The sequence below is a fragment of the Taeniopygia guttata genome, chromosome 28 (assembly GCF_048771995.1).
Source record: "Taeniopygia guttata chromosome 28, bTaeGut7.mat, whole genome shotgun sequence".
Taxonomy (NCBI): Eukaryota; Metazoa; Chordata; class Aves; order Passeriformes; family Estrildidae; genus Taeniopygia; species Taeniopygia guttata.
In genome coordinates this window covers 1,501,964-1,528,791 of record NC_133053.1, presented here as the reverse complement: position 1 = coordinate 1,528,791, position 26,828 = coordinate 1,501,964, and the positions used below count along the sequence as shown (strand labels likewise).

General features: G+C 53.5%; 2 protein-coding genes and 1 non-coding gene across 12 annotated transcripts; 1 reads left to right on the top strand and 2 right to left on the bottom strand.

Annotated features, from left to right (window-relative positions):
* Nucleotides 1-548: 548 nt before the first annotated feature.
* TRNAF-GAA (transfer RNA phenylalanine (anticodon GAA)) lies at nucleotides 549-621 on the top strand. Its single transcript has one exon. It is a non-coding gene; the product is annotated as a tRNA-Phe (tRNA).
* Nucleotides 622-1,645: 1,024 nt separating this feature from the next.
* On the bottom strand, nucleotides 1,646-10,639 carry PWWP3A (PWWP domain containing 3A, DNA repair factor). 4 transcript variants are annotated; one of them, XM_030256723.4, is made up of 15 exons: nucleotides 10,527-10,639; nucleotides 9,538-9,580; nucleotides 8,833-8,928; nucleotides 8,273-8,364; nucleotides 7,957-8,027; nucleotides 6,626-7,549; nucleotides 6,239-6,352; nucleotides 5,819-5,889; nucleotides 5,302-5,378; nucleotides 4,767-4,827; nucleotides 4,439-4,514; nucleotides 4,138-4,188; nucleotides 3,568-3,998; nucleotides 2,799-2,887; nucleotides 1,646-2,585 (listed from the first exon to the last, which is right to left on the bottom strand). In XM_030256723.4, exons 3-15 carry the CDS (start codon nucleotides 8,887-8,889, stop codon nucleotides 2,510-2,512), a joined length of 2,190 nt encoding a protein of 729 aa, XP_030112583.4. In that variant the 5' UTR covers nucleotides 8,890-8,928; nucleotides 9,538-9,580; nucleotides 10,527-10,639; the 3' UTR covers nucleotides 1,646-2,509. The 4 variants fall into 4 exon arrangements, with proteins under 4 accessions (XP_030112583.4, XP_030112584.4, XP_072775471.1 ...); XM_030256724.4 differs by lacking the exon at nucleotides 10,527-10,639 and adding an exon at nucleotides 10,371-10,486; XM_072919370.1 differs by lacking the exon at nucleotides 10,527-10,639 and adding an exon at nucleotides 10,338-10,356.
* Nucleotides 10,640-11,679: 1,040 nt separating this feature from the next.
* On the bottom strand, nucleotides 11,680-25,407 carry LOC100220416 (calcium/calmodulin-dependent protein kinase type IV-like). 7 transcript variants are annotated; one of them, XM_030256750.4, is made up of 13 exons: nucleotides 25,271-25,407; nucleotides 24,575-24,924; nucleotides 24,097-24,227; nucleotides 21,326-21,404; nucleotides 20,991-21,053; nucleotides 18,602-18,684; nucleotides 18,441-18,513; nucleotides 17,486-17,576; nucleotides 17,317-17,391; nucleotides 16,437-16,512; nucleotides 16,216-16,342; nucleotides 14,611-14,763; nucleotides 11,680-13,897 (listed from the first exon to the last, which is right to left on the bottom strand). In XM_030256750.4, exons 3-13 carry the CDS (start codon nucleotides 24,192-24,194, stop codon nucleotides 13,640-13,642), a joined length of 1,176 nt encoding a protein of 391 aa, XP_030112610.4. In that variant the 5' UTR covers nucleotides 24,195-24,227; nucleotides 24,575-24,924; nucleotides 25,271-25,407; the 3' UTR covers nucleotides 11,680-13,639. The 7 variants fall into 7 exon arrangements, with proteins under 7 accessions (XP_030112610.4, XP_072775586.1, XP_032599786.3 ...); XM_072919485.1 differs by having other exon boundaries at nucleotides 24,575-24,744; nucleotides 25,271-25,381; XM_032743895.3 differs by lacking the exon at nucleotides 25,271-25,407 and having other exon boundaries at nucleotides 24,581-25,176.
* Between the last annotated feature and the right edge of the window lie 1,421 nt (nucleotides 25,408-26,828).

Sequence of the window (26,828 nt, the reverse complement as noted above, 5' to 3'; positions counted from 1 at the left end):
GCAAATCCTGCCTGTCCCGTGTCCCGTGTCCCGTGTCCTGTGTCCGTGTCCCACACCCCGCCTGTCCCGTGTCCGTGTCTCACACCCCGCCTGTCCCGTGTCCGTGTCCCAAATCCTGTCCCGTGTCCCGTGTCCCACACCCCGCCTGTCCCATGTCCCTGTCCCAAATCCTGTCCCGTGTCTCCCGTGTCCCACACCCCGCCTGTCCCATGTCCCGTGTCCCAAATCCTGTCCCGTGTCCCCGCGTGTCCCGTGTCCGTGTCCCACACCCCGCCTGTCCCGTGTCTCCCGTGTCCCACACCCCGCCTGTCCCATGTCCCGTGTCCCATGTGCCGTGTCCGTGTCCCACACCCCGCCCGTCCCGCGTCCCCGCGTGTCCCGTGTCCCACACCACGCCTGTCCCGTGTCCCGTGTCCCAAATCCTGTCCCGTGTCCCACACCCCGCCTGTCCCATGTCCCGTGTCCCAAATCCTGTCCCGTGTCCCGCGTGTCCCCGCCCCGCGCTGCCGCCGGCGGTGACGGGCGGGGGGGCGGAGCGCGGCCGAGCAGCCGAAATAGCTCAGCTGGGAGAGCGTTAGACTGAAGATCTAAAGGTCCCTGGTTCGATCCCGGGTTTCGGCACAGCTTTTTCTTCCCGCCGGGACCCGGCCGTGCAAAAGCGCCGCTTTCACCCCAAAACACCCCCCGAGGCTTCGGAACTGGTTATTCCCTCCCCTAACTCTGCCTTGATCGTTTTTAATATCCTGGAAACACACATACACAACAGGGAGGGGTGGAGAACTGCGAGCTGTAACACTGAATAATGATAAATATTATTTAATATATTTAATAAATATGAATAATAAATATGAGTTAATGATCCTACACTGAGCATTGAGGCAGCAGCTGAAGGAACACGGATTAATTAATCACAAGCAGAGGTGTGTGTGTGTTAGCCCATTTTAAATACAGCACAAGAACAAAACCCAGCGAGTTCATTTCCCAGTGATTAATAATGCGAGACTGAGACAGACAGGATCTTACAGCTTTATCTGATGTACAAAAACTATCTCCACCTGCTGTAAAACTGGGGTGGAAGCACCACCCACCACAGATTAAAATAATTAAACAAAAGCAGCAAATTTTGACGACTCACTTCATCCCACTTTATTAAGTCCATTTGTACACGGCTGAGCGGTGCCAGAACCAGTGAGTGAGCGCTGGGGCAGCGCTGGAAGGGGGTGGGACAAGGTCAGGATTATCCCTGGAAGTGCCTGATGCCGGCTGGAGGGGCTTGGAGCACCCAGGGGCAGTGGGAGGCGTCCCTGCCCATGGCTGGCAGAATCCCAAAGAGTTTTGATGGAGAAGGGAACGCTGGGTTCGTGTAAAGGAGGTGGAAGTTGAGCCCCATCTCCAAATCACCCCAGAGCACTGGGATGAGGGGCAGGCAGTCCCTCCCCAGCCTCTCATCTCCAAAGGGAAAGTGCCACTCACAGCTCTGAGTTAACTCCATTATTAATTTTTTTATCCTGTCCCACAGAATTCATTATCCCTCCTCACAGGTTTTAATAAAACCCTCACTTCCCAGCCCGTGCCTGTAATTGAGGTACTTGAGATAACAGGAATAAGGATTCCATGGAAAAACTCATTAGAGAGCACAGAGCAATTAAAAGTGTAATTAAAATATATTCAGATAATTACTAAAACCAGGATAGACATCTGGATCCCAATTTCAACTTCTTCATCTCAAATCATCTTGGGTTTTACTGGACAAGCAAGGAGATCACATTTCATTATCACAGAGAAACCCTAATCAGGGGGTTTTATGTATCATTTATCATTATTCATCATTAATTAGTTCTTGGTGACACTGCTTCCATGTGTCACAGCTCCAGCAAACGTGAGCAGGGAGCTGGGCAGGATTAAATTGGGAATTTAGATGAGAAAAAGACAATTAAAAGCCTCCCAAAATTCACAGCCTCAGAAGGGGCGATAAACCAGCATTCCACTGGTTCAGTAAGAGGAAATGTTTTTATTTAGGCAAACCCGGAATCCTTCTCCATGGAATTCTACTTGTCATGACAAAACAAGAACCCAAATCTTTGTGATGCAGGTGGCAGTTCTGGGCACCAATCTCATTTCCCACCCCTGGAGATCCATGAGGCAGGAAGGGGAACCCCCAGGAGCTTTCCCTGCCAGGAACCCCCTGGTTTGCTCAGGAGCAAGGAGGCACCACCAAAGCAGGAGGAGATCCCTTCCCAAGTCGGGTGTTTGGCTGACAGAACCCACGTGGAAGCTGGTGGAGCAGCAGAAGCTCTGCACAGCTCTGGGGGGCTCTGGCAGCCCCCCAGGAGGGCACGGATGGATCCTGAACACGGCGAGGCCACGGGAAGCAGCAAGGGCTGAGAGCCAGCTGGGGCTGGGAGCAGAGCAGGTGGGAATATGCACACAGACTTTACAAAGAATGCCACGTTTTATACAAATCACATTGGTCAGCTACACCTGGCCCCAGGACAGCCCCGGCCACTCCTCAGCTCTCCCCAGGCTCTGCCTCCATCTTCAGCTTTTTGCTTCCCAGGACTTGTTCATCAAACAATTCTCTCTCTCTGGAAAGAAAAATATAGAAGGTTTTAAGTCAAAAAAGGATATTACTGTTATTACATCACCTGGACAAATTAAATTTACAGTGCTGGAGTAGCTCAGCTGGGATATTTTCCACGTTTTGTCCCTCAAAGGAAGAGGGCACTGAGCTCTCCAGCCCTCACCCAAAACCTTTTCTATATCCAACAATAAAGGAGTACAAAACTTTTTTAATCTACCTTTTGCTCACAGGTGGTCCTTTAATGTACTTCTCTTCTGCCTTCTCATAATCAATGTCATCCACGGCAGCAATGGCACAGATGATGGCCTAGAAAAGCATTCAATAATTAATAATAATAATCAATAAGCAAAACTAAACTACACCAGGGACTTGAAACTGCCTCAGCTGAGCACATTTCGAGAAAAGGGTTCCAAAATTACTTCACAAACTTGGATGAAACCGGTCACTGAGTGCCTGAAATTCTTAAATAAAAAATATTAAATTGTTCTGTATCATCCCCCTGGGGGGTATTTTTATCCTCAGATTAAAATATTCTTCACAGTAATTTTGTTTCTACACGAGTTAATGTTCTCTTGGGAAAATTCCTAGGAAGAACACAAGGCATCCACAACAACTGTAAGAACAGCCAACACACCACCCCCCACCTCGACACACACAAAGGACCAAGAAAACCCTGAGAAGTTGCCAAATAAAAACAAAAAACCCAAAACAAAGCTTTGAAGCATTTCAGAGGTAATTACAATATACCAGAAAACTATCAGTCTGCTTTTAAAAACAACGATCTACCTGAAGCTTCTCCTTTCTGTGCTTAAAAATCAGCATTTGAGTGACTCAGACTGCAGGCAGAGGTGAATATTCCTGCCTGGCTCAGTTCTGGGAACTCTCCCCATGTCATTCCACAGGAACCACAGCAAAGGAATAAATAATGGGAATTAGTGTCATTTATGACTCCAGAGTTCATTTTTCCCCCTTTCATGCTCCCTCACCTCAGGTAAAAGCACATCTAAGATGAATCTGATGCCATCCCCCAGGATCTGGTGCAGGTTCTTGGTGTCCATCTCCCTGTAGACCTCCTTCAGGTACCCAACCACCAGGTCCAGCTGCTCCTCATCCTCCAAGTAAGTCTCCACACAGGTCATGTACCGGCTGGAATTCAGGAATTTCTTCAGCCAGCGGGATTGTTTCCCACTTTTCAAGATCCCCAGGAGATGCTCTTCAGCCCCTTTGGTCTTCACTATGAACTCCACCAGCTTCTTGTTCTCCCTGTCCCTGGCAGCTCTGGTCCTGTCAGGGAGGAGCCTCCTCGGGGGTTTCTGGGGGGAGGTGTCCGAGGAAGACTGTCCAGCGCCTTCCTCCCCTGCGTTTGGGAATGCCATCTGCACCACACTCTGGTATCCCTCCTTCCTCACTGGGTAGCCTGAAAGAGAAACCAGAGGAATTTATATTTAAAGGTACAAATAGTTTTTATAGCCATATCAATAGAAAATAAGGAATTTTATTGCTGAGAGTAGTTTTTACCCAGCTGAGAGAATTCCCAAAGGGATGGCTTCACTTACTGATATCAGCAGCAAAATACTCCAGGAAGGACCCGGTGAAAGAATGACAGCCTAAAAACCCAAAACAGGGGCAGTGATCAGTTCCATTCACCCAGGAATCAAAGCTTGGGGCTCCCTTTTCCTGGTGGATCTCAAGAGGAGATGCCAGAGAAGCTGGGAGTGTCCAAGCCCAGGCTGGGAGCACCCTGGGACAGTGGAAGCTGTCCCTGCCCGTGGCAGGGGGGTCTGCATGGGCTTTAAGGGACCCTCCCCCCAAATATCCTGGGATTTGGTGGCTCCATGGTCACCTGCCCCTCCTTACCCACTCGGATCCTGTAGTCCAAGATCAGCTGGAGGCACCACTCGATTTCCCTGGAATAGTTCTCCTTGGCCCGTTCCTGCAAAACAAGGAGGATTTTCTGTCCCAAATCCAGCAGCTCTCAGAGTTTCAGCCCAGGATGTCAAGCAGAGGACAGAAATGGTCCATGACAATTTTTTCTTCACGTTGAAACAGCTCCTGCCAGAGCTGTCACAGGGATGAGAGTGGCTTTGAATGTGCCAAGCCCCACATTCCCCCCTGGCCATTCATATCCTGAATTTCCCACTGTATCTGCCCAAGCCCTGCAGTTCCACGTCTCTGGGATACTCACAATGAGCTCCTGCTTCTCCCCACAGTCAAAGTGCTTCAGGCTCTTCAGAGACACTGAGAAACTTTTAGAGAAACACAGTCAGAGGTGCAACTCAGCTGCCCCACTTCCCTGTTTATTTACTGCAGTTCTGCTTCTCCCTGAAAATCCCATTTCCCAAGGAATTAAGGAGCAAACATTTTAATGGCTTTTGCTTCCAGAGCAAGTTAAAAATATGAAATATCCTAACAAAAATGAGAAATACCTGGTTCAGAGAAAAGTTAAAGGCAGGCCAGTATTTCCAGAAAGTTTGGGCAGCACAAGGAAAACACTGGCTGCATTTCAGGGATTTGTTTTGTTTTTGATTCCTGAGCTCTTCCCAGGGAGACAGGGAGCTGCCTGAACCAGCAGCATGACAGCGCTTGCAACCCTCACTTGCCCCAGCCCCTCCCTCCCAGATGGACCTGGAGAGGACTGTCCCCACCCTGCACCAGGAAAAGGGCACAGGACACGGGATAACAGACTGGAAATTCGGGTTGGGATGAAAATCCACATTTACCCTTTCTTCTTCTCATTTGTGGTGCCATCTATGAAGAGCACACAGGCCCTCCGGTGCTTCCTCTTCACTGCTTTCACCTGGGGAGAGGATAAAGCCTCAAAAATCCTGCTCCTGATAAAGCAGGGATATTTTTCTGTGGACATCACCCACTACAACCCACACTTAAATTCTCCCTACCGCTGTAACTTTCCTTTATTGCACAACTACGAAAAACTCAATCAGAAGCAGCAACCACTTCCCCCAAGGGAGCATTTTAGTGCACAAAGGGTCTCCCCTTTCTTTTGCAAACTGGGAACAAAACCCTGCTCCATGACATAAGAACTGGGATAACCTTGTGCTCTGTACAAACAGGTGTGAATTGCCACATTTTGAGTGCTTTCAGCACAAATTTACTCCTATCGATTTTGAAATGTTTCTACTGGAATGTCTTTAACACTTCCAGGAAGGGCAAAAGTCCCTCCAGAACTGGGAATTGCTCCTTATCAGCAGGATATGAGGAGGCAGGAGCTGCTCTTACCACAGCTGGCCAGTACGGATAGCGCCGCAGCTTGCACCACACCAACATGCCTTCCTCGAAGAATTTGGGTTCTGGCATGAAAAAGAAGGGAAAATGTCCTTAAAACAAGAAAACAAGACAGATGCTGCCCCTCTCTTCTCCTCCAGGAGAAACTCCACGAGTTACTCTTCAGTGCTTTTACAGTGACCCCAAAATGCAGCACAGGAGTCCTGAACTGAAACCCAGCAACTTCAATCCCAGGCCCTTCCCCAGTTTCAGGGATTTTCATTTCTTTCTGCAGCAAAATGCCCGATGGACCCAGGAAAGGCATTTTATCCCAAGACTGGACACAGCTGGATTCCCTCCCGGAATCCCCAGGGACTGCAGGGAACCTGAAGCTCCCAGAGGGGGAAGAGCCTCAGCCCTGTGCTGATGTCTCACCTCGATGGGACAGAACGCTCGGGAAATGTTCCTCCTCTTCATCGGACAGAGGTGAGAGTGGAGGGAGGCTCTCCGAGGAAACTCTCCTGGAAGACATCCCAGAGGGTTCCAGCCCTGCCAACAGCACCAGGATCCAGGTATTAGGACAGGATCAGCTTCAGAGCAGGTGAGACACACCTGAGTGTACCCAGAGGGGACCTGACACACCTGCACACTCCTAACTGGGGAACTGTAATTCCCTGATCATGTGGATAAAAGAGGGAAAGAGGAAAGAATGGGGCTGGTTTCAGGACCCTGCACTGCTCATTCAAAAATATTTAATCGTGAGTAACAGTGCTCACCACCCACATGGGATGAAGGTTTCCCTTCCCCAAGGGATTTGCCCACCTTCATCTTCCTCGGAGTCAGGGGCTCTATTCCCAGCCAGAGGTGAGGGATCCTGGTTTTCCTCCTCCTGAGGCTGAGGGAAGGCACCAGAAGGCCCAGGTGAGGATCCAGGGTGGTTCCTGCATTTCCTGTCTGTGCCTGAGGCCACACCTGCCCCATCCAGGTGTTTTCCAGCCTCTGCCTCTCTCCTCCCATCCAGCTGCTTTGCCAGGCTCTCACTCTCGCTGCTGATGCTTTTCTCCAACTCATCCGAGGCAGTTTCACAGCAGGAATCCAGGAACGCTCTCCCAGGCTGAGTTCCTGTCTTTCTGGAAGGTTCCATGGTGCCAGATTTAGAGGGGACAGAGGGAGATCCCTCCTCAGGAGCCACCTGTGCTTGATCCTGGGGGGAATCATCCCTACATCTTCTTTTCCTTGCTTGCTGACTTCTTCCAGCCTCTGGCTTACAGGAGACTCCATCCCCCATTTTGGGCTGGATATTCCTCTGCCTGGGTGATGATTTTGGTTCCGGTTTTTTGCAGTTGTGGCTGTCAGGTGCCACATTCGAGTCCCTGGCAGGGTTTGTGCCACTTCCATGTGCTCTGGAAGGGTTTGAGCCACTTCCAGGTGCTTTTCCCCTCCCCTCTGGAGCCACAGAACCTCCCCGGCTGCGTGCCTTGGGCTCATCCTTCAGCCCACAGTTATTCTGGGGTTTTTTTTTCCTCTTGGCAGCCTCAGGTTCCGACTTTTTAGAGCGAGAGCGCAAAAAGAAGCCATGGGAGGGGGTGGGTGGGGCAGATTTCTCCCGGGAAAATTCGGGATTTGGTCCTTCTGCAGGTGGCATTTCACTGCAGGAGTCAGTCTGATGGAGAATATCCAGGGCAATTTTAAGGGAACAGCGATACTGCAGCTCCTCCACAGCCTCACTCATGCTTGTCTTTTGCTCTGATGAGGAAAAATATTCAATAAATGAAATCCTCATTATTCTCTCATAAACAAAATGTATTATTAAAGAAATAATAAACGTTACTTGTAGTGTTTCTTTTAAGGTACATTTTTTACTACTTAAATCATCCACAATTCCCAAAGCAAAGGATGGAGACACACAAAGATCAAGCTGGAAGTGCCTCATTTTGAGGGAAACTCACAATTCTTCACCATTCCTCCAACAAACCACCCCAGGGAAGAGGAAAATGATAATACTAAAGTTCTATGTCCCCCAGGCTGAGTTTCTGCAGGGGGATTTGACACCCAGAAAAGACACAAAGCAGCACATCTGGGGCTGAGGTTTTACAGGTATTTTACAGCCAGAAAAGACACAAAGCAGCACATTTGGGCCCCTCCCTCCTCACCCAGGGTGGAGGCGATGGCCTTGATCTGCTCCTCTGTCAGGGGAACCACGTTTGCAGAGCTCACACTGACTCTGGAACACAAAAAGGTGACTATAACCAGCAGCAAAACACTCCCAGCACCACCAAATGCTCTCAGACAGCAAAAACCCCAAACATTCCCTCCCCCAACCTGTCCTTGCTAGGGTTAAACACCTAAACCTTCTGCAAATCCAGGATCCCATCTCACAGGCACCTTCAGATAAAAGGATTCCTTTCTTCCCCTTATTTTTTTAAACCCTAAGAATGCAAGCCCGTGATAGGAACAAGGATACTCAACTGCTTCTCCAAGCCAAGGATTTCAGCTTTAAATCCCATCTTTTTTGTGGCGGCAACAGGACTGCTCCCGGCAACTCCAGGTTTGCACAAAACCTACATTAAAAGTGAGAAATCTTCATTTAAAATCCTGACCAACAGCAAAACGTTTATCTAAGAGCAGCTTGACAGTGCCTGGGAGCAGCCTCAGGATTGTGGAGTGATAAAATCCCAGGATGGACTGAGTGGGAAGAGACCTTAAATCCCATCTCATCCCAGTCCTGCCCCAGGCTGCTCCAAGGCCTGGCCTTGGGCACTTCCAGGGTCGGGGCAGCTTTGGCTTCTCCGGAGATCCGTTCCAGGGCTTCCCCACCCTCACAGGGCGGACTTTTTCCCCAATGCCCCATCCAACCCTGCCCTCTGGCAGTGAGAAATTATTCCCTCCTGTCCCATTGCTCCAGGCCCTCTCCATTTTTCCTGCTGGCATCTCCACGGCTCAGACAGGCTCAGACAAGTTTGCTGGGACTTCTCCCTTCCTGCTCTGCTCCAAGCAACCCTCACAAACATTTCCTCATTCCTCCTTACTTTAGCTGGCCACAAACGCCTCTTCCACTTGCAGAGAACCAACTCTTGGTCAGTCATGGCTGATCTTCACGTGGAAAAGGGCAATGCCAAGACGTTCTGAGGGGAAAAAAAGGGAATAAAGGAGTCACCCACCTTTGTCCATTTTGGTTTTTCTTTTTTGAAGGAAATACAGGATTTAATCAAACATATTACTACAGTTATTATTGTTTTACCTTTGGGATCACTGCACTGATATCACCCTGCAGCTTCTCCAATATTCTATCTGAAATTCCATTTTTCTGTAGAAGCTGTGGCTGCCCCATCCCTGGAAGTGTCCAAGGCCAGGCTGGACAAGGTTTGGAGCAAGGGATGGGACTAGATGGGCTTTAGGTCCTTCCAACCCAAACGATCCCAGGACTCAAGAATTCCATAATTCCAGGAGCACAACTGGCTCTCACCGAGTGTGTTGGGTGAGGCAAAAAGCCTATCAGGAATTACACAATGCAGCCATGGGCCTGCCCAATCCACAGCTTCCTGCGACCAAACCCTGAAAACAGGGAACTACACCCTAAAAATAACGCGCTGGGTAGACTTTTTACACGTAATTCGATCCCAATTTTTACACATGATTTGCAACAGAAACCTGAGCAGAGCGGCCTCAGAGCCCTCAGCGGTTCCTCAAGGGCTTCAGAAAAAAAGACATACTAAAGATGTCCCTGTACTTACAAGGTCCAGGTGCTGGGATGGCCGCGGCTCCGGGATCGCGGCGCTGCGGCGGCGGAGGGAAGGGACGAGGGGCCGTTAGTGGCGTCCGGAACGGCGGGGCCGGTGCGGGACCCCCGTGAGGCGGCGCGGGGACAGCGGGAACCGCCCGGCCCCAAAAAATCCACGTGAGGGGAGGGACGGGACGGACAAACCGCCCCCGCCGGGAGGGGAGGGACGGGACCCTCCCCCGGACCGCCCTCGGTGGGGCAGAGACCCCCACAATCCGGCCCTCGGTGAGGGGAGAGACCCCCAAAATCCCGTACTCGGTGAGGGGAGAGACCCCCACAATCCGGCCCTCGGTGAGGGGAGAGACCCCCAAAATGCGACAGTCGGTGAGGGGAGAGACCCCCCTAAAATTCTACAGCCGGTGAGGGGAGAGACCCCCCAAAATCTCGGCCTCGGTGAGGGCAGAGACCCCCAGAATTCGGACCTCGGTGAGGGCAAAGACCCCCAAAATCCGACAGTCGGTGAGGAGCGAGACCCCCACAATCCCGCTCTCGGTGAGAGGAGAGACCCCCCCCAAAATCCCGGCCTCGGTGAGGGCAGAGACCCCCACACTCCCGCACTCGGTGAGGGCAGAAACCCCCACAATGGGGCCCTCGCTGAGGGACGGGACAGGGACCCCAAACCCGAACCGGTGAGGGGAAGGACGGTACGGGACCCCAACCCTCCCTCCGTGAGGGATGGCACCCTCGAAGCGCCCCGCTGAGGGGAGGAACGGCACCCCTCAAACCCTCCCCTCACAGGGGTCGCCCCCCAACCTTCCCGGCTGAGGGGAGGGACGGGCCCCTCACTTCGCACGGTCAGAGGACGGGCGGGACTCCCGAACAGAACGCCGGTGCCGGTGATAGCTCCCGGAGCCTCGTGTTCCCCTCGGGCCCCGCTTTCAGGCCCGGGGTGGGGGGTGCGGGGTTGGGGGGTTTGGGGGGGGGGGGGGGGGGCACCGTTACCGTGCGCGCTCCCGACAACGCCGCCCCTGGCGCGCGCCCCCGCCGCCGCCCTCCACATGAGGCTCTGCGCATGCGCCCCGCGCACCGCCCGGCAGCGCCTCCCCGGACCAATCAGCGGGCGCCGCCTGGCGCCCCTCCCTCCCCGCCGCGGCCGAAACGCGAGGCTCGGCCAATCAGAGAGCACGCTTCCGCCTAAGTCACGCCCACCACGCCTTCTATTGGCGGGTTAGGCGGAAAGCCACGCCCAGTCTGGGGAGGGAACGGGGCGAGTGACGTCATGTAATGGCTTAGTCGGGACGGCGCTGAGAGCCCGGCCATGGGCGGCTCCAACCCAACCCAACCTGATCCAATCTGATCCAAGCCAACCCAACCCAACCTGATCCAATCCAATCCAACCCAACCCAATCTGATTGATCCAATACAATCCAACCCAATTCAATCCGATCCAACCCAACCCAACCCAACCCAACCCAACCCAACCCAACCCAACCCAACCTGATCCAATCCAATCCAACCCAACCCAACCCAGCCCAACCCAACCCAACCTGATCCAATCCAACCCAATTCAATCCGATCCAACCCAACCCAACCCAACCCAACCTGATCCAATCCAATCCAACCCAACCCAACCCAACCCAACCCAATCTGATCTGATCCAATCCAATCCAACCCAACCCAACCTGATCCAATCCAACCCAATCTGATCCAATCCAACCCAATTCAGTCCGATCCGACCCAACCCAATCCGATCCAACCCAACCCAACTCAACCCAACCCAACCCAATTCAATCCGATCCAACCCAATCTGATCCAATCTGATCCAACCCAACCCAATCCAACACAATCTGATCCAATCCAACCCAACCCAACCCAATCCAATCCAATTTAACCCAACCCAATCCAATCCAACCTAACCCAATCCAATCCAGTCCAATCCAGAATGCGATCCCCAGAGCAGCCGTGCCTGCCCCATCCCTGAAAGTGTCCAAGGCCCAGCTGGATGGGGCTTGGAGCAGCCATGCACTGGAAGGCATCCCTGGGGATGGCAGGGGGGACACGAGATGATCCCTAAATTCCCTTCCCCCCCAACCCATTGCAGGCCAATCTTTGGCCCCGGCTTTGCGAGGAAAACGCGAACACGGAGCCCGCGCTCTGAGGTTGGATGCTTTATTCGCTGTCTCTACTTGGTTAGAAACACCTGGCTGTCAGAACTGTCACCACCACACTGAAGCAGGCACTCAAACACACTCTGCAAACAGCAACAGCCCCAAATGCTCCTCCCCGGGCTCCTCCCAGGAGTGCACTTTTCCTATCTTTAAATACGGATACCTGTGGAATAATGATAATAATAAGATACAAACTCCCGTTCTGGTTTTTCTTGCAGGCCCCCTCCTTCCTCCCACTGCCTTCCCCCGCTGGAGATACTTTGAGTGATTGATTTGTCAACTGTAATTCCCATTTTCCTGCAGGACTGGGAATGCTGCAGGAATTCAGCCTCTTCCCTGCTCCGCAGGCTCCGGGGGTGCCAGCCTGGTCTTGCGAGGGGCTTTAATCAGCATTTCGTGTCAAAGGATAGAAAACAGTCTTTAAAACCCGGGTTAGGAAACAACGAGGTGGAGTTCAGCTCCCACGGAGACACGACATGGATGGGACAGCACCCTGCAAGGCTCAGCCCTCAGGGCCAGAAAAAGGAGAGGGGAGAACTCCTGCCAAAAATGCAAAGAAAAAGGGGGAACTTCCCTACGGGATCAGCGGCTCCGTTTCCCCCTGGGACACCTCGCTGGGCAGCTGTTTCCCCACAAAAGAGCAACTCAAGTGCACAAAAGTGCAGCTCTGGCCCAGCCATGATGTTTTTTCCCCAGTTAAAACCCCTCTTGAACACCCCATTTTTCTGCTGTCTTGGCTCCCCAGTCCCCACTGAGCTCCGGGCTGGATCCTGACTTGGAACTGTTTTGATTTCTGCTCGTGCTGGAGATAAACCCAAAATCCATTTTTCCTCACCCTGCTCCAACCTCAGTCTCCTGACCCTGCTCTGTCACCCTCAGGTCCATCATCTCTGCGTCACCTTTGGCAAAACCTCCAATTTTGGGGTTTTTTTGCCCTTCCTACCCCAGCTGCTCAATTCTGCACGCCCATCCTGGGGGAATGAACCTCCTGTACAAATTGATTCCCCTCCAGATGGGATTTTTACCCTGAACACACCATTCTAAGCCCAAAATGTGGGGGTGCAGTCATGGTGGCTGCCTTAGAGCTCAACCCTGGCAGGATCCCACCAGCTCTCTGCAATTCCCACACAGAATATGGCTTTTGCTGTCTGCTCATTTGCTCTGTATCAAAATCTCTAAATGGTTATCCTGTTTCCTGCCTTAAAAAAAAAAAAAAAAATCCTTTTCAAGAAGTCTCTCTGCCAATTTCATTAAAAAACAAAAATTGAAAAAGGTATAAACTCACTGATCTCCCTCAGGGAACAGCAGTTACGTGGCAAAGTCTCGCAATATTTAAGAGTTGTGTAAATTGCTGTGTTAGAATTGTGTCAGTCCTGACCTGGAACGCCAAAGGGAGGCCAGACCAGCATTTCCAGCCCGTGACCACCCCACCACCACCACCAGGGACCCACAGCATGGCTCAAGGTGGGGAACACACCCAAAAAACCACAACCCAGGGCTTGGCTGCCTGGGAATGGCCAGGGAAGCACTGGCACAGGCTGTTCTCCTGAGAGGATCAAACATTTGAAGGTCAAAGTCTCCTAAAACCCCTCCTAACACAGCAGCAGCCCCACAGCTGGGCTGGTGACAGAAAAATAAAACCAAAAAAAAAATCTTCAGGGTTATTTACAGGAACCCCTTAAAGACAACACACTGCCTTCACAGGGAAAGGTGGGACAAATCCTGTTTGTGCCTCATTTTTCGGGATCTTTCCGAGCCGCAACGGCCCCAACTGCTGCAGAGTGGGAAGACAAAGTCACCGCCTCGTCCCCTCAGCCGGCGGGCACAGACACAGGGACAGCGACCGGGGGTGACGGGACACGACACGAGGATGTCCAGAGGGGCCGTGCCCCCTCTCGGGGTCCCCGGCAGCGGCCAAGGCTCGGCGGTGTCACCGCTCCGGGCCCGCTAACTGTCACAGCCAGCGCCTGGCACGGCCACCGGGGCCACCGGGGCCACCGGGGCCACGGCGGGGTGGTCGCTCGGGAAGGCGCTGAGCTCCGCGCTGGCCCCGGGGCCGCCGCTCCCCCCGGGCTGGGCCAGGCCCCGGGGCTCCCCCTGGCCGCGGCCGCTGCGGGAGCAGTCGTGGTGGCCGTGGTTGCCCAGGCGGCTGGAGGCCACCACGGCTTTCATGGCAGCCTGGGGCAGAGGGAGAGGATCAGGGAGCTGTGGAATATTCGGAGGGGATCACCCGGCCAAAGCCCAGGACACCCCAATGATCCCATTCCAACAATCCCATCCCAACAATCTCAAACCAACAATCCCATCCCAACAATCCCAACAATCCCACCCAATGATCCCATCCCAACAATCCCAATCCAACAATCTCAAACCAATGATCCCACCCAACGATCCCACCCAATGATCCCACCCCAACAATCCCACCCCAACGATCCCAACCCAACAATCCCAACAATCCCATCCCAAAAATCCCACCCCAACGATCCCACCCCAACAATCCCATCCCAACGATCCCAACCCAACAATCCCAACAATCCCACCCAACAATCCCACCCCAACGATCCCATCCCAACAATCCCAACAATCCCATCCCAACAATTCCACCCAACGATCCCATTCCAACAATCCCACCCCAACAATCCCATCCCAAAAACCCCAACGATCCCATCCCAACAACCCCAGCAATCCCACCCCAGCCTCCTGGAGCTCTGTGGGGGCAGCAGGTGAGGCCGGGATTGAGGGAATTCAGCACCCAGCACCCTCTCGGGGAGGAACCTTTCCCTAAAACCCATCCCAAAAATCCCCCTGGCACCGCTCCATCCTTTCCCTCAGGATCACTGAGGGCGTTGGCAGAATTCTGCCCTTCCAGGTCGTGGATGGGGATGTGGCAGCGCCTCCCTCGCTGTCCCCTCCCTCACCTTCAGCTTCCTCCTGGCGTTGAATTCCTGCAGTTTCCTCTGGGTGCTGTCCATGTGAGCGAACTTTGCCGCTTTCCCGGTGACCCAGGGGTGCTCCAGCGCCTGCTGAACCGTCAGCCTCTTCTGGGGATCCAAAACGATCAATTTTCTGACCTGAAAGCGCCAAAATCGCCGAGTTTTGTCATTCCGAAGTAAGCCGCAGTAAAATGAGAAAGAATTCTAATAAATGTGTAATATATGTGATAATAAATCATGAAATCAGTCATGGAAGGAAGGAATAAAGAAAGCAAGAAGGAAAATTTATCACAGAATCAATCATAAAAGTAAGGAATAAAGAAAGCAAGAAGTGAAATTAATCATAAAATCAATCATAAAAATAAGGAATAAGAAAGCAAGAAGTAAAATTAATCATAAAATCAATCATAGAAGTAAGGAATAAAGCAAGAAAGAAGTAAAATTAATAATGAAATCAATCATAAAAGTAAGGAATAAAAAAGCAAGAAGTAAAATTAATCATAAAAAACCTAAGGAATAAATAAAGGAAATTAAAGAAAGCAAGAGTACATAATAATAAATCAATAAATAATAGATTCACACAAAGAAATAATTAATAGAAATGTGTGGGAAATAAATAGATTTAATTAAATAAATGGATGTAGTAAATGCATAAAAATAAAATCATGAAATATATGAAATAAAAAATAAAAATAGGTGGTTAATAAATAAAAAATAAATAAACAAATGCAATAAATTTGTAAAAATAAAATCATAAAATAAGGGAAGTCAATAATGAAAATGGTAATAAATAAATACATGAAAATTTGTAATAAATGAATGAACATTTGTCATAAATAGATAAACATAAAATCATAAATAAATCAATAATAAAATGTGTTAGAAAAAGAAATAGCATTAAATAAATTAATAAATAAATAGAATTAAAGAAATTAATAAATAAATGGCTAAAATTAAATCATAAAATAAACAATCAAAATGTTATAAAGAAATAAAGTAATTGATCAATAAAGGGATAAGAATGAAATAATAAAATAAATAACTGTATGAAGGAAATAAAAAGGAAAGGAAAGGAAAGGAAAGGAAAGGAAAGGAAAGGAAAGGAAAGGAAAGGAAAGGAAAGGAAAGGAAAGGAAAGGAAAGGAAAGGAAAGGAAAGGAAAGGAAAGGAAAGGAAAGGAAAGGAAAGGAAAGGAAAGGAAAGGAAAGGAAAGGAAAGGAAAGGAAAGGAAAGGAAAGGAAAGGAAAGGAAAGGAAAGGAAAGGAAAGGAAAGGAAAGGAAAGGAAAGGAAAGGAAAGGAAAGGAAAGGAAAGGAAAGGAAAGGAAAGGAAAGGAAAGGAAAGGAAAGGAAAGGAAAGGAAAGGAAAGGAAAGGAAAGGAAAGGAAAGGAAAAAAGCGAAATAAAGTGAAATAAAGTGAAATAAAGTGAAATAAAGTGAAATAAATAAAGAAAATAAAGTGCAATAAAGTAAATAAAATAAAAATAAATTTAAACAAAATCAAATATCAAATAAAATAAAGTATAAAATCAAATAAAATTTAAAATAAATAAAATGTACAGTTCCCCAGGCCCGGCGCTGCCTCGCTCACCAAGTCCTTGGCGTTTGGGGACACCTCGTCCCACCAGGGGGACACGAACTCGTAGTCGCAGGTGAGGATGCGGCCGTACATGTACTGATCCCCCCGCGGGTCGAAAAAGGGCTCGAAGCCACAGAGCCTGGGGGGGACAGAGCCGTGGGACACGGGGGGACACACCCTGCCACCCCCACGGGGGGACAGAGCCCCCCGTGTCCCCTGGCTGGGACACTCACAGGATGTAGGTGATGACCCCCACGCTCCACATGTCCACCTCCGGCCCGTAGGGACCCCCGTGCAGGATTTCGGGGGCTGGAAGCAAAGTTTGGGGGTCAAACACACCCACAAAGGGGGGGCACAGTGGAGGGAATCCCGCTGGGACGCAGCAGTGTGGAGAAAAGGGGATAAATGTGGGGGAAAAGGGGGAAATGTGGGGGAAAAGGGGGAAATGTGGGGGAAAGGGGATAAATGTGGAGGAAAAGGGGATAAATGTGGAGGAATGTGGAGAAAAGGGGATAAATGTGGAGGAAATGGATAAATGTGGAGGAAAAGGGGTAAATGTGGAGGAAAAGGGGATAATGTGGAGAAAAGGGGATAAATGTAGAGGAAAAGGGGTAAATGTGGGGGAAAAGGGATAAATGTGGAGGAAAAGGGGATAAATGTGGAGAAAAGGGGATAAATGTAGAGGAAAATGGGTAAATGTGGAGGAGAGGGGCTAAATGTGGGGGAAAAGGGGGAAATGTGGAGGAAAAGGGATAAATACGGAGGAAAAGGGGTAAATGTGGAGGAAAAGGGAAGAAATGTGGAGAAGAAGGGAAGAAATGTGGAGAAGAAGGGGAGAAATGTGGAGGAAATGTGGTTAAATGTGGAGGAAATGGATAAATGTGGAGGAAATGGATAAATGTGGAGGAAATGGATAAATGTGGGGGAAAAGGGGATAAATGTGGAGGAAAAGGGGATAAATGTGGCTCTGTGCTCACCAAATGTGACACGGCCCCAGCTGTTCCAGCTGTGCCCGGCCTCAGGCAGGGAAAATCTCTTGGAATGTCCCTCCCTTGCCCTTTTCCTGTCCCCAGAATGTCCCCCCCAGCCCCGGGGCGCTCCCGCCCTGCTCACCGCAGTAGCCCCGTGTCCCACACACGGTTTTCATGGTGTCCTGCTCGTCCAGGATCTTGGAGAGCCCGAAGTCACCTTGCAGGGACACGAGGGAGTGGCAGTGCCATCAGGGACGGGCACGGGGGGCTCCCCTCGGACGCCGTGACCCCCGGCCAGGTCCCCAACCCACCGATTTTGAGGGGCGCCTCGGGGGACAGGTCTGCGTACAGGAGGTTCTCCGGCTTCAGGTCCCGGTGGACGACTCCGTTCTGGTGCAAATACTGCAAAAAAAGTGATTTATTTAAAAAATACGGATATTGATCTAGTACCGATACCCAATTGTGATGGACAAAAACTCTCTAAGAGTTTAAATTAGAAATTGTGTGTTTATTGTGTGTCGGATCGCTCCCAAATCCACACTGCACCTCTCAGGTTATTACAGAGCCCTTTTATCCATATAAGTATTGAATACCCAAAATACAAATACATATTCATCATTTTGGTACCTCCCATTCCTCCTATGCTAATCATTTCAAAAGCTATTAAGCATGCATAATTTGTTCCTTGAAATGGGTCGGTGGTCCCTTCCCAAGATGAGGAAGTAAATGAAGTCTTCCTCCTTCTGACCTTTCTACCTTTTCAATGCAAATATGACAAATGAACTCTTGGTAGAACTCCCATTCCTTGTCTTCAATTGGCTTCAGAACAGAGGAGCCCCACAACTGTCTTATGTTCCTAAAAGCTATTTGTCAGTTTGTGTATTCTTCATTATAATTTCTTCATTATATTCTTCATTATCAACCCAGCTAACTAAACATTGTGCTGACAAGCAATCAGTTATTAGTTAACTACTAATATTTGGGATGGGAGCAGCTCCAGGCACTTCTCCTCAGGGAAATTTGGGATGGGGGCAGCTCTGGGTGCCTCTTCCCAGGGAAATTTGGGATGGGGCAGTTCCAGGCAATTCACCCCAGGGAAATTTGGGATGGGGCAGCTCTGGGTGCCTCTGCCCAGGGAAATTTGGGATGGGGCAGTTCCAGGCAATTCACCCCAGGGAAATTTGGGATGGGGGTAGCTCCAGGCACTTCTCCCCAGGGAAATTTGGCTGCAGCCCCCCCAGTGGGGTTTCCCCAGGGCCACCTTACCGAAACAGCCTCCAGGATCTGCTTGACCACGTGCGCCGCATCCCGCTCGCTGTAGAACCCCCTCTCCACAATCCTGTGGGCACACGGAGCCTTCAGCCCCCTCCATCCTCCTCCTCCTCCTCCCCATTCCCCCAGGCCCAGCCCCCGGAGCCGACCCGTACCTGTCGAAGAGTTCTCCCCCCGTCACCAGCTCCAGCACCAGCGCGATCTCCGAGGGCGTCTCGAAAATCTCCTTCAGCTTGATCTGGAAAGGGGGACAGGAAGGATTTCGGGGTGTGGGGTGTGGGGTGGGGGATGTGGGAGCGATCCTGGCTGGGCTGGGAGGAGGCTGTGACCAGCTGGGAGCGTGGAAAGGGTAATTTCAGGGCAAACATTTCCTTCTTCTCTTTGGCTTTTCCCTGCTCTTGATTTGTTTCCACCTGAATTTTTTTAACTGTTCTCAGCAGCCCCACTCACGTAACACAGATTAAAGATGAATCTGGGAATGTGCAGAGCCCTGATCCTCTTCACTGATCCTCTTTCTTTCTTTCTTTCTTTCTTTCTTTCTTTCTTTCTTTCTTTCTTTCTTTCTTTCTTTCTTTCTTTCTTTCTTTCTTTCTTTCTTTCTTTCTTTCTTTCTTTCTTCTCTCTTTCTTTCTCTCTTCCTTTTCTTTCTTCTCTCTTTCTCTCTTTCCTTCACTCTTTCCTTCTTTCTTTCTTTCTTTTTCTCCATTTCCCCATTTCTCCATTCCTTCCTTCCTTCCTTCCTTCCTTTCTCTTTCTTTCTTTCTCTCTTTCCTTCTTTCTTTCTTTCTTTTTCTCCATTTCTGCATTTCTCCATTCCTCCATTCCTCCCTTCCTTCCTTCCTTCCTTCCTTCCTTCCTTCCTTCCTTCTTTCCTTCTTTCCTTCCTTCCTCTTTCTTTCCTTCTTTCCTTCTTTCCTTCTTTCTTTCTTTCTCCGAGCTCGTTTGCCAGCACTGGAATTTCGCAGCTCAATTTTATGTCCTAAAGCAACATCCAAATGCAATTTTTCCTTTTTTTTTTTTTTCCCACCTTTTTTTTTTAATGGAAACCCAAGAATTTCGAGCTTCTTAAGACTTTTGTGACACCGCGAATTTCACGGGGCTTTAATCATTCCGTTCCCAGGCTGGGTGACAAGCCGTGATCCCCCGCGGGGTGAGAGGCACTATGTGGCAGCTTATTGCATTAGAATAATACACGGAGCACTATAATTTTCCTATTAACTTCAAAAGTTTACAATCCTATTATATCAGCCGCTGCCGAGCTGGGTGCTGGCATCAATAACGGAGCAGAGCAGCTCCTCTTCAAACATCACTTGAACTTGGGATGAGCAGAACCCCACGGAAACCTCGGGGATTTGAATATTCCAACGGGTTGGATCCTCCTCCAAAGGCTCCGAGGAGCTGCTGCCTGGAGAGGGGAGGGCGGAAATTGGATTTTCTGTGGTGCTCCTGATAACACATCAGAGAGGAGCCTCTTCCCATCCATGAGTGTGATTCCCATCCACCAGTGTGATTCCCATCCTCTGTTATCCCTGCTGTCCTAGGGTGGGGCAAATATCTCCATGGAAGAGGCCGAAGCACCAAATTGTCCCAAAACACTGAAACACCCCAAAACAGGCTCACACTGACCTGTCCTCAGTGCTTTGAGCTCTTTATCTCTGGTTTTTTTGGGGTGTTTGGGATTTCTTCTGGCTTCATCTCTTGGCGTGAAGGTTTTGGGCTGCTGCAGAGAGCAAAGCTCCAAGGATGGGTTAGGAGCAGGGTTTGAGGGGTGGCAAGGCAATGTCCCAGCGATGTCCCAACAATGTCCCAGCGATGTCCCAGCAATGTCCCAGCGATGTCCCAACAATGTCCCAGCGATGTCCCCATCACAATCCCAACAGGAGCAGGGCCTGTCCCAACCCTCAGCCCCACAGCATCTCCCAGGTGGCTTTTTTGTGTCGTTTCCTTCACTCAGGTGTTCTCCAAAATCCTTTTGCAATCTCCCAGTGGAGCCATGCAGTCAGGAACGAGCCTTTTTTTGGGAGGTGGGGGCCCACGGAGCCCCCCAGCCCCTCTGGCATTCCCGAGGGGCTCTGCTGGCCTGGCTGGATCAGATCTGCTCCCGTTATCCCCGGAGTGCTGAGCAAGGGAACAGCACAGCCCCAGCCCTTTTATCTCCCGTGGCAGGATTCATTACAGACAGGCAATTTTCCCTGGCATTCATTTGATCTCCTCGATGGAAATTGCCTGCATGGTGGAAATCTCAAGCCAGGGTGTGGGAAGGGGGAGGAGGGGTGGGTGGGGGGTCCTTGGATATCCTTGGCCTTGGATGTGGGAGCTGGGAGCTCAAAGGAGCTGCAAGGAACAGGAATTTCATGTGGCAGCCAGAGGGGAATCACCTGGATGCTGTCAGGGAGGGGACAGGGGGTGCAGGGAGGGGACAGGGGGACAAGGACATTCCAACTCTTCCCTCAGCACTGGGCTGAGCTAAGGGCAAACCCACCCCAGCAGCCGTGGCCCTGACCCAAAGGGAGGTGGCATCTGTGTCATGGGGGTCCTACTCACGATGTTGGGGTGCGAGAGCCGCAGCAGGACCCCGATCTCCGTCCTCACGATCTTTTTGTCGATCTGGGAAGCAGAGCTTGTGTCACCCGCGCTGCCAGGCCTGGCTCGGGCTCCTCACCACGCAGAGACACCCCCCACTACTCCCAGCACATTCCCATGTCTGTCCCAGAGCTCCCCCCACCCCAAATCTCAGCCCCTTTGTCCATGTGGGACCCCCAGGCTGTGGGAGCGATGCCCGGTGCCAGCCCCACGCCCATCCCGGTACCAGCAGCCCTCCCCCCCAGCTCCCTGATGCTCCCCTGCCCCATCCCCAGCCCCTCTCCTGCCCCACTCACCGTTTTCTTCAGGATCTTGGCAGCGTAGGGAGCTCCCGTGCCCTTCTCCTGGCAGCTGAACACCACCGAGGTGGCTCCTCTGGAGGGCAGGGGGACGAGAGGCTGGCACAGAGCCGGGGTGCTGCTCCCCCTGTGCCCCCCACCAGCACCTTTGGCAGTGCCAGGCGCTGGGAGCTCAGCGTGGATCCCACTCTTCATGGATCCCCCTGCTGCTGCATCCCCCCATTGCTGAATTCCCCTCCTGGACCTCTCTCCTTCATCCCCACCCCACATCCCCTTCCAGCATCCTCCTCCCGCATCCCCCTCCCGCCTCTCCCGGCTCTCGCTATTTTCATTAAACCCGATTTTTACAGTGGGTTTAAATCCTTAAGCGGCTTTCCCGACAGGACGGAGCCGCCGTGTCCCCTCCCGCAGCCTCCGGTGCCCCACCGCAGCCCCGGTGAAGCCGCTGCTGGTGACACCGGGACCGCAGCACCGGGACCGCAGCCGCCGCCGCCACGGCCGGTGGCGATCTCAGCTCGAGTTAATGGGGCTCGTTCGCAATTCCATCTCCCTGCCCGGCTCCTGGAGCAGATGAATTCCTGCCCCCGAGCCATCGGGACGGAGCTCAGGCTGTGCCCGGCAAGATCAGATCCCCAAAACCACCGACTTTCACACCAAAAGCTCCCCCGAGCCCACAACATCCCCTCGGGCATCCCCCCGCGGTGCTCTCCTGAACGAGGGATTTCTCTTCAAACCCAGAGCGGATTTTGCAGCTCATCGGCTGAATTTGGGACCGGCGTTCCCATGGCAACGGCAGCGCCGGGTACCAACCTCCTCCGGGATGCTGCGGGACCCACCCAGCCCTGCCCAGCTCCAAAACATTTCCTCCCTTTCGCCGCACATCCTCCATGAAACTTTCGTTTACAAATAAAAACTGATTTGGAGACGAATTATCGCATCTGGGAGGGGCGGGGCGGCCACAACCTGCTCCAGCTCAGGAAAAAGGGCAAAATCTGCGATTTGACCCCAAAATGGCATCGCTGCTGCTGCGACCGCCACAACAACGTAGAAACCACGAGGTTATTCTTAGAATTTCCCAGCTGGGCTGGTGCCGGGGCAGGAGCCTCCAGCGCCTCTCCACAGCTGAATCCCGGGCAGGATCTGTCGCCTCCCACCCTCCCTCGGTGTTTTTCCGCACGGACAATTCCCAGCCCGATTCCCGCCGCTAACGAGATCATTTAGGAGATGATTTCGGAGCGCTCGGCTCGGCGTTTAGGAGGACTCAGGGTGGCTCCTGTGCCCGCTGTGCCCGCGGCGCTGCCCCTCACATGTCCCCAATTAGGGCAGCGCTCGGCTCCGAGCCGCAATTCGCCACACCTCGGCCCCCGCAGCCGCCGCTCAAGGCCTCAAATAAATAAATAAATATCCCCAATCAGCCCTGCCTGCGACGGGAGATAATTGCATTTGCTTTCCAGATGAACTGGAAAATGTCGAACGATGGGGTTTGTGGAGAGGCTGGAATGTGCCGGGCTGGGTCCTGCCCGCTGTCCCCACGTCCCCACCTGGTTCCCTCCATCCCTCTCCTGCTCCCTGGAGCTTCCCGGCTGGAGCTGGGTCCAGCCCCGCCAGGAGAGGCTCTAAGGGAGAGCTCTGTGGGTTCCCAGCAGCCCAAATCCCACCCAGACCCCAACACGCCCTGAGTGGGTGGCTCCAGGACTGAGAACCAGTCTGCTTTAAATATGGTGCTGAAACTGGATGGATGGATGGATGGATGGATGGATGGATGGATGGATGGATGGATGGATGGATGATGGATGGATGGATGGATTCCAAGGGCTCTAGGCCTGTCCTTCTGTCCTATGTCCCTCTGTGCAGGGCTGGGTGCTGCCAAGCCCTGCGCTGATGTGGCCACACCTTGATACAAACCCCTAAATTCCTGCTCTCACCAAAACTGCTGCTTTTCAGGGTTCTCTGAGGATGGAAACCCAGAGGCAGCTGGGGTTGGCCCAGCCTGAACCACCAAATCCTCCTGTTCTGAGCCGAGGCAGCGCTGCCTCCCTGCACTGGAACATCCCAGAGCCCCCAAAAATGGGATCATCAGCCTTCCCAGATGGGCTCTCCAGGCCAAATGCAGACTGGGAATTCAGGCTGGCACTGTCTGGCCTCTGCAGGGGGCTGCTGCAGGCAGGATCCTCACAGCCCATCCCCAAAGCCTCGGGGTGCTCAGAGGAGAGATGGGTCTCCCCATGATCCCACTGCCATGGGGAATATCCATCTCCACAGGCCCAGAGACCCCCAGCCCCACCTGCAGCCCCTCAGTGAGTGCTGCCAGACCTGCCTGCAGCGTCACAGCACCAGGTCACACCAGAGGGGAGGTTCTGTCACCATCCATCCCCCTCATCCATCCGCCCACCCTTCCACAGCCCTCCTACATCCATCCTTCTCCCCTGCTCATCCACTCCTTCCTGCATCCCTCCATTCTTCCATCTCTCCTCCATTCCTCCCACATCCCTCCATCCCCTTTCTATCTGTCCCTCTCTTCCTGCATCCCTTCACCTCCCATTCCCCATCATCTCCCCGAATCCCTCCATCCCCCCAAACCATCCCCTCTGTATTCCTCACCCTCCCCACATCCCTCCATCCCCCCCACATCCCTCCATCCCCCCCACATCCCTCCATCCCCCCCACATCCCTCCATCCCCCCTGCCTCCCCCAGGCCAGTCCCTGCCCCACCCCAGGGGGCTCCTGCCCCTTCCAGCCCCTCCCAGTTCGCTCTCCCCGCCCGGTACCGTCCCAGCTCGGGGCCCACGATGTAAAAATCTTCCAGTGCCGCCTCCCGGTGGGATCCATCGATCCAAAATTCGCTCTCGCTCTTGGACCACGGCATGGTGGGCTGGGGGCTGCGAGCTGCCTCCAGCTGCTGGCAAGGGGAGACCCCGGCATGGATCGCCGCAGCCCCCCCGCCTCACCCCCACCCGATCCCCCCGCGATTCCGTCCCCGAGTGCCCAGATGGCTCGGGAAAAACCACGGCCACAAATCCCCTTCCCACCCGGCACGTACGAAGCCTTTTCCGAGATAATTCCCCCCGCTGCGGGATGTTCCCCCCGCGGCTTTTTCCACCATCCCCCTCCCCCTTTTCCCACCTCTCGGGATTCTCCCCCGGCTTTGCAGAGCCGGGCACCCCCGGACTGGATCGCCCCCCGATTCCTGCAGCCTCCCCAACCCCCCCCGGGAATTTCGGGGTGGGGTCGTGGCCCGGCACGTACCGTCACCTGCGGCGCCGCTCGTGTCCCCCCCGGCGCTGCCTCATCCCCGCCCGGGGTGGGCACGGGGGGTCCCGGACCCGCGGGGGTCGTGCTGAGCCTGCCCGCGGCGCCCCGGGAGGGTGCGGACCCCCAAAACGGGGGGCTCAGCTCCTCGGCGGGGCTTCACGGGGCTGGGGGGATGCGGGGACGGGAAGATGGGATGGAGGGACGCGGGGACGGAGGGATGCAGGAACGGAGGGATGCGGGGGCCCGGGGAGGCCGGGCAGAACGGACACGGCTGCCGGGACGGCGGGATGGGGGGATGCAGGGATGGGGGACACCGGGCAGCACCGGGAGGCACGGAGGAGAGGCTGCGGGGAGAGAGGAAGGTGGGGATGCGGAGCCGGGGCTGCGGAGCACCGGGACCCTCCCAGGCAGCATCACCGGCTCCGCCGCGCTCCCGCCCGGCTCGGCCGTGCCACCCCCCGGCCCGGCGCCGCCACTGCAGCCCCGCCGCCCCCCGGGGCTACGGGACCCGCGCGGTGCTCGGGGAGCCCGGGCGGCCCCGACCCCGCTCCCCGCGGCGGCGGGACCCGGCCCCGGGAGCTCCCGGCACGGCCCCGGTGCCGCGCCCCGCATCCCGCCCCGCATCCCGCCCCGCATCCCGCCCCGCATCCCGCCCCGCAGCCCGGGGAACGCCCGCAGCCCCGCACCCACCGGGGCCGGGCTGTGCCCCACCGGAGCCGGGAACCGCCGGTAGCGGCGGGCGCTGCCCGGAGCCGCCGCACGGTGACGCCGTCGCCCACCGGATGGGAACGGGGGGCGCGGGGGGGAACGGGAAGGTGGGAGGGGACGGGGCGGGGCTGAGATTGGGGTTGGAGAGGGATTGAGTTACGGGGCTGGAGTGGGAATGGGCCGGGAATGGTGGGAATGGGCTGGGAATGGCACTGGGAATAGTGGGAATGGCACCGGGAATGGCACCGGGAATGGCGCTGGGAATGGCACCGGGAATGGCACTGGGAATAGTGGGAATGGCACCGGGAATGGCACCAGGAATAGTGGGAATGGAACCGGGAATGGCACTGGGAATGGCACCGGGAATGGCACTGGGAATGACGCCGGGAATGGCACTGGGAATAGTGGGAATGGCACCGGGAATGGCATTGGGAATGGCACCGGGAATAGTGGGAATGGCACCGGGAATGACGCTGGGAATGGCACCAAGGATGGCACCGGGAATAGTGGGAATGGCACCGGGAATGGCACCGGGAATGGCACCGGGAATGGTGCCCGGCTGGAGGAGGGGGATGAGCAGTGCAGGTGGGGGTGAGATGGGACCAGGGGAGCGGGTGTGGGTGGGGTTAGGGCGGGTTTAGTTTGGGTTTAGGGTGGGTTTAGGGGGGGTTTAGGGTGGGTTTAGGGTGGGTTTAGGTTGGGTTTAGGGTGGGGTTAGGTTGGGTTTAGGGGGGGTTTAGGGGGGGTTTAGGGTGGGATTGGGGGTGGGATGGGGCCCAGAACAGGACGGGAATGGAGATGGGCTGAGACAGGGCAGGGCTGGGACTGAGAATGGTGGGAGGGAGGATGGGATTGGGATGGGGTCAGGGATGAGATGGGAACAGGGATGGGATGGAGTGGGGATAGGGCTGGGGTGACACTCAGATGAGGGCTGGGCCCAGGAACAGAATCAGGATGGATTTAGGATTAGAGAAGGAGATGGGATGGGGCCAGGGATGGGACTGGGCTGGGACTGTGGATGGTGTTTGCATGGGGCCAGGGATGGGATGGGAGTGGGGATGGAACAGGTCCAGGAATGGGGTGGGAGTGAAGATAGGGCTGGGGTTTGCCTGGGAAAAGGATAGGAATGAGGCTGGAATGGGGCCAGGAACAGAGTGGGAGTGGGGATAGGCTTGGGGCGCTGTTGTCCCTGTGTCTGGGGCCACCCACACTGTTGGGGAGCCCGTGGGGTGTTGTGTTCCCCACAGCAAAGGGAGCAGGAAATCCCTCCTGAACAGCCAAGACAATGAAACAGCAGATTTTTATGTTTTCCTATTAAGAATTGGAATTAGGGAGAGCATCCCATAAAACAGTGACCCTCCAGTGGGACTGAGGGGTAGAGAGGCCCTGAGGATGCTTCAGAGCCTCCCCAAATCCCTCAGCACAAAAGGAGACCCCCCAAAAGGCCCCGCCATGAAGGTCTCACCAGCATGAAACATTCTCCTTGTCATGGGCTCCCGGAGTATTTATTAGAATATTTTATCATATCTGAGGGAGGCAA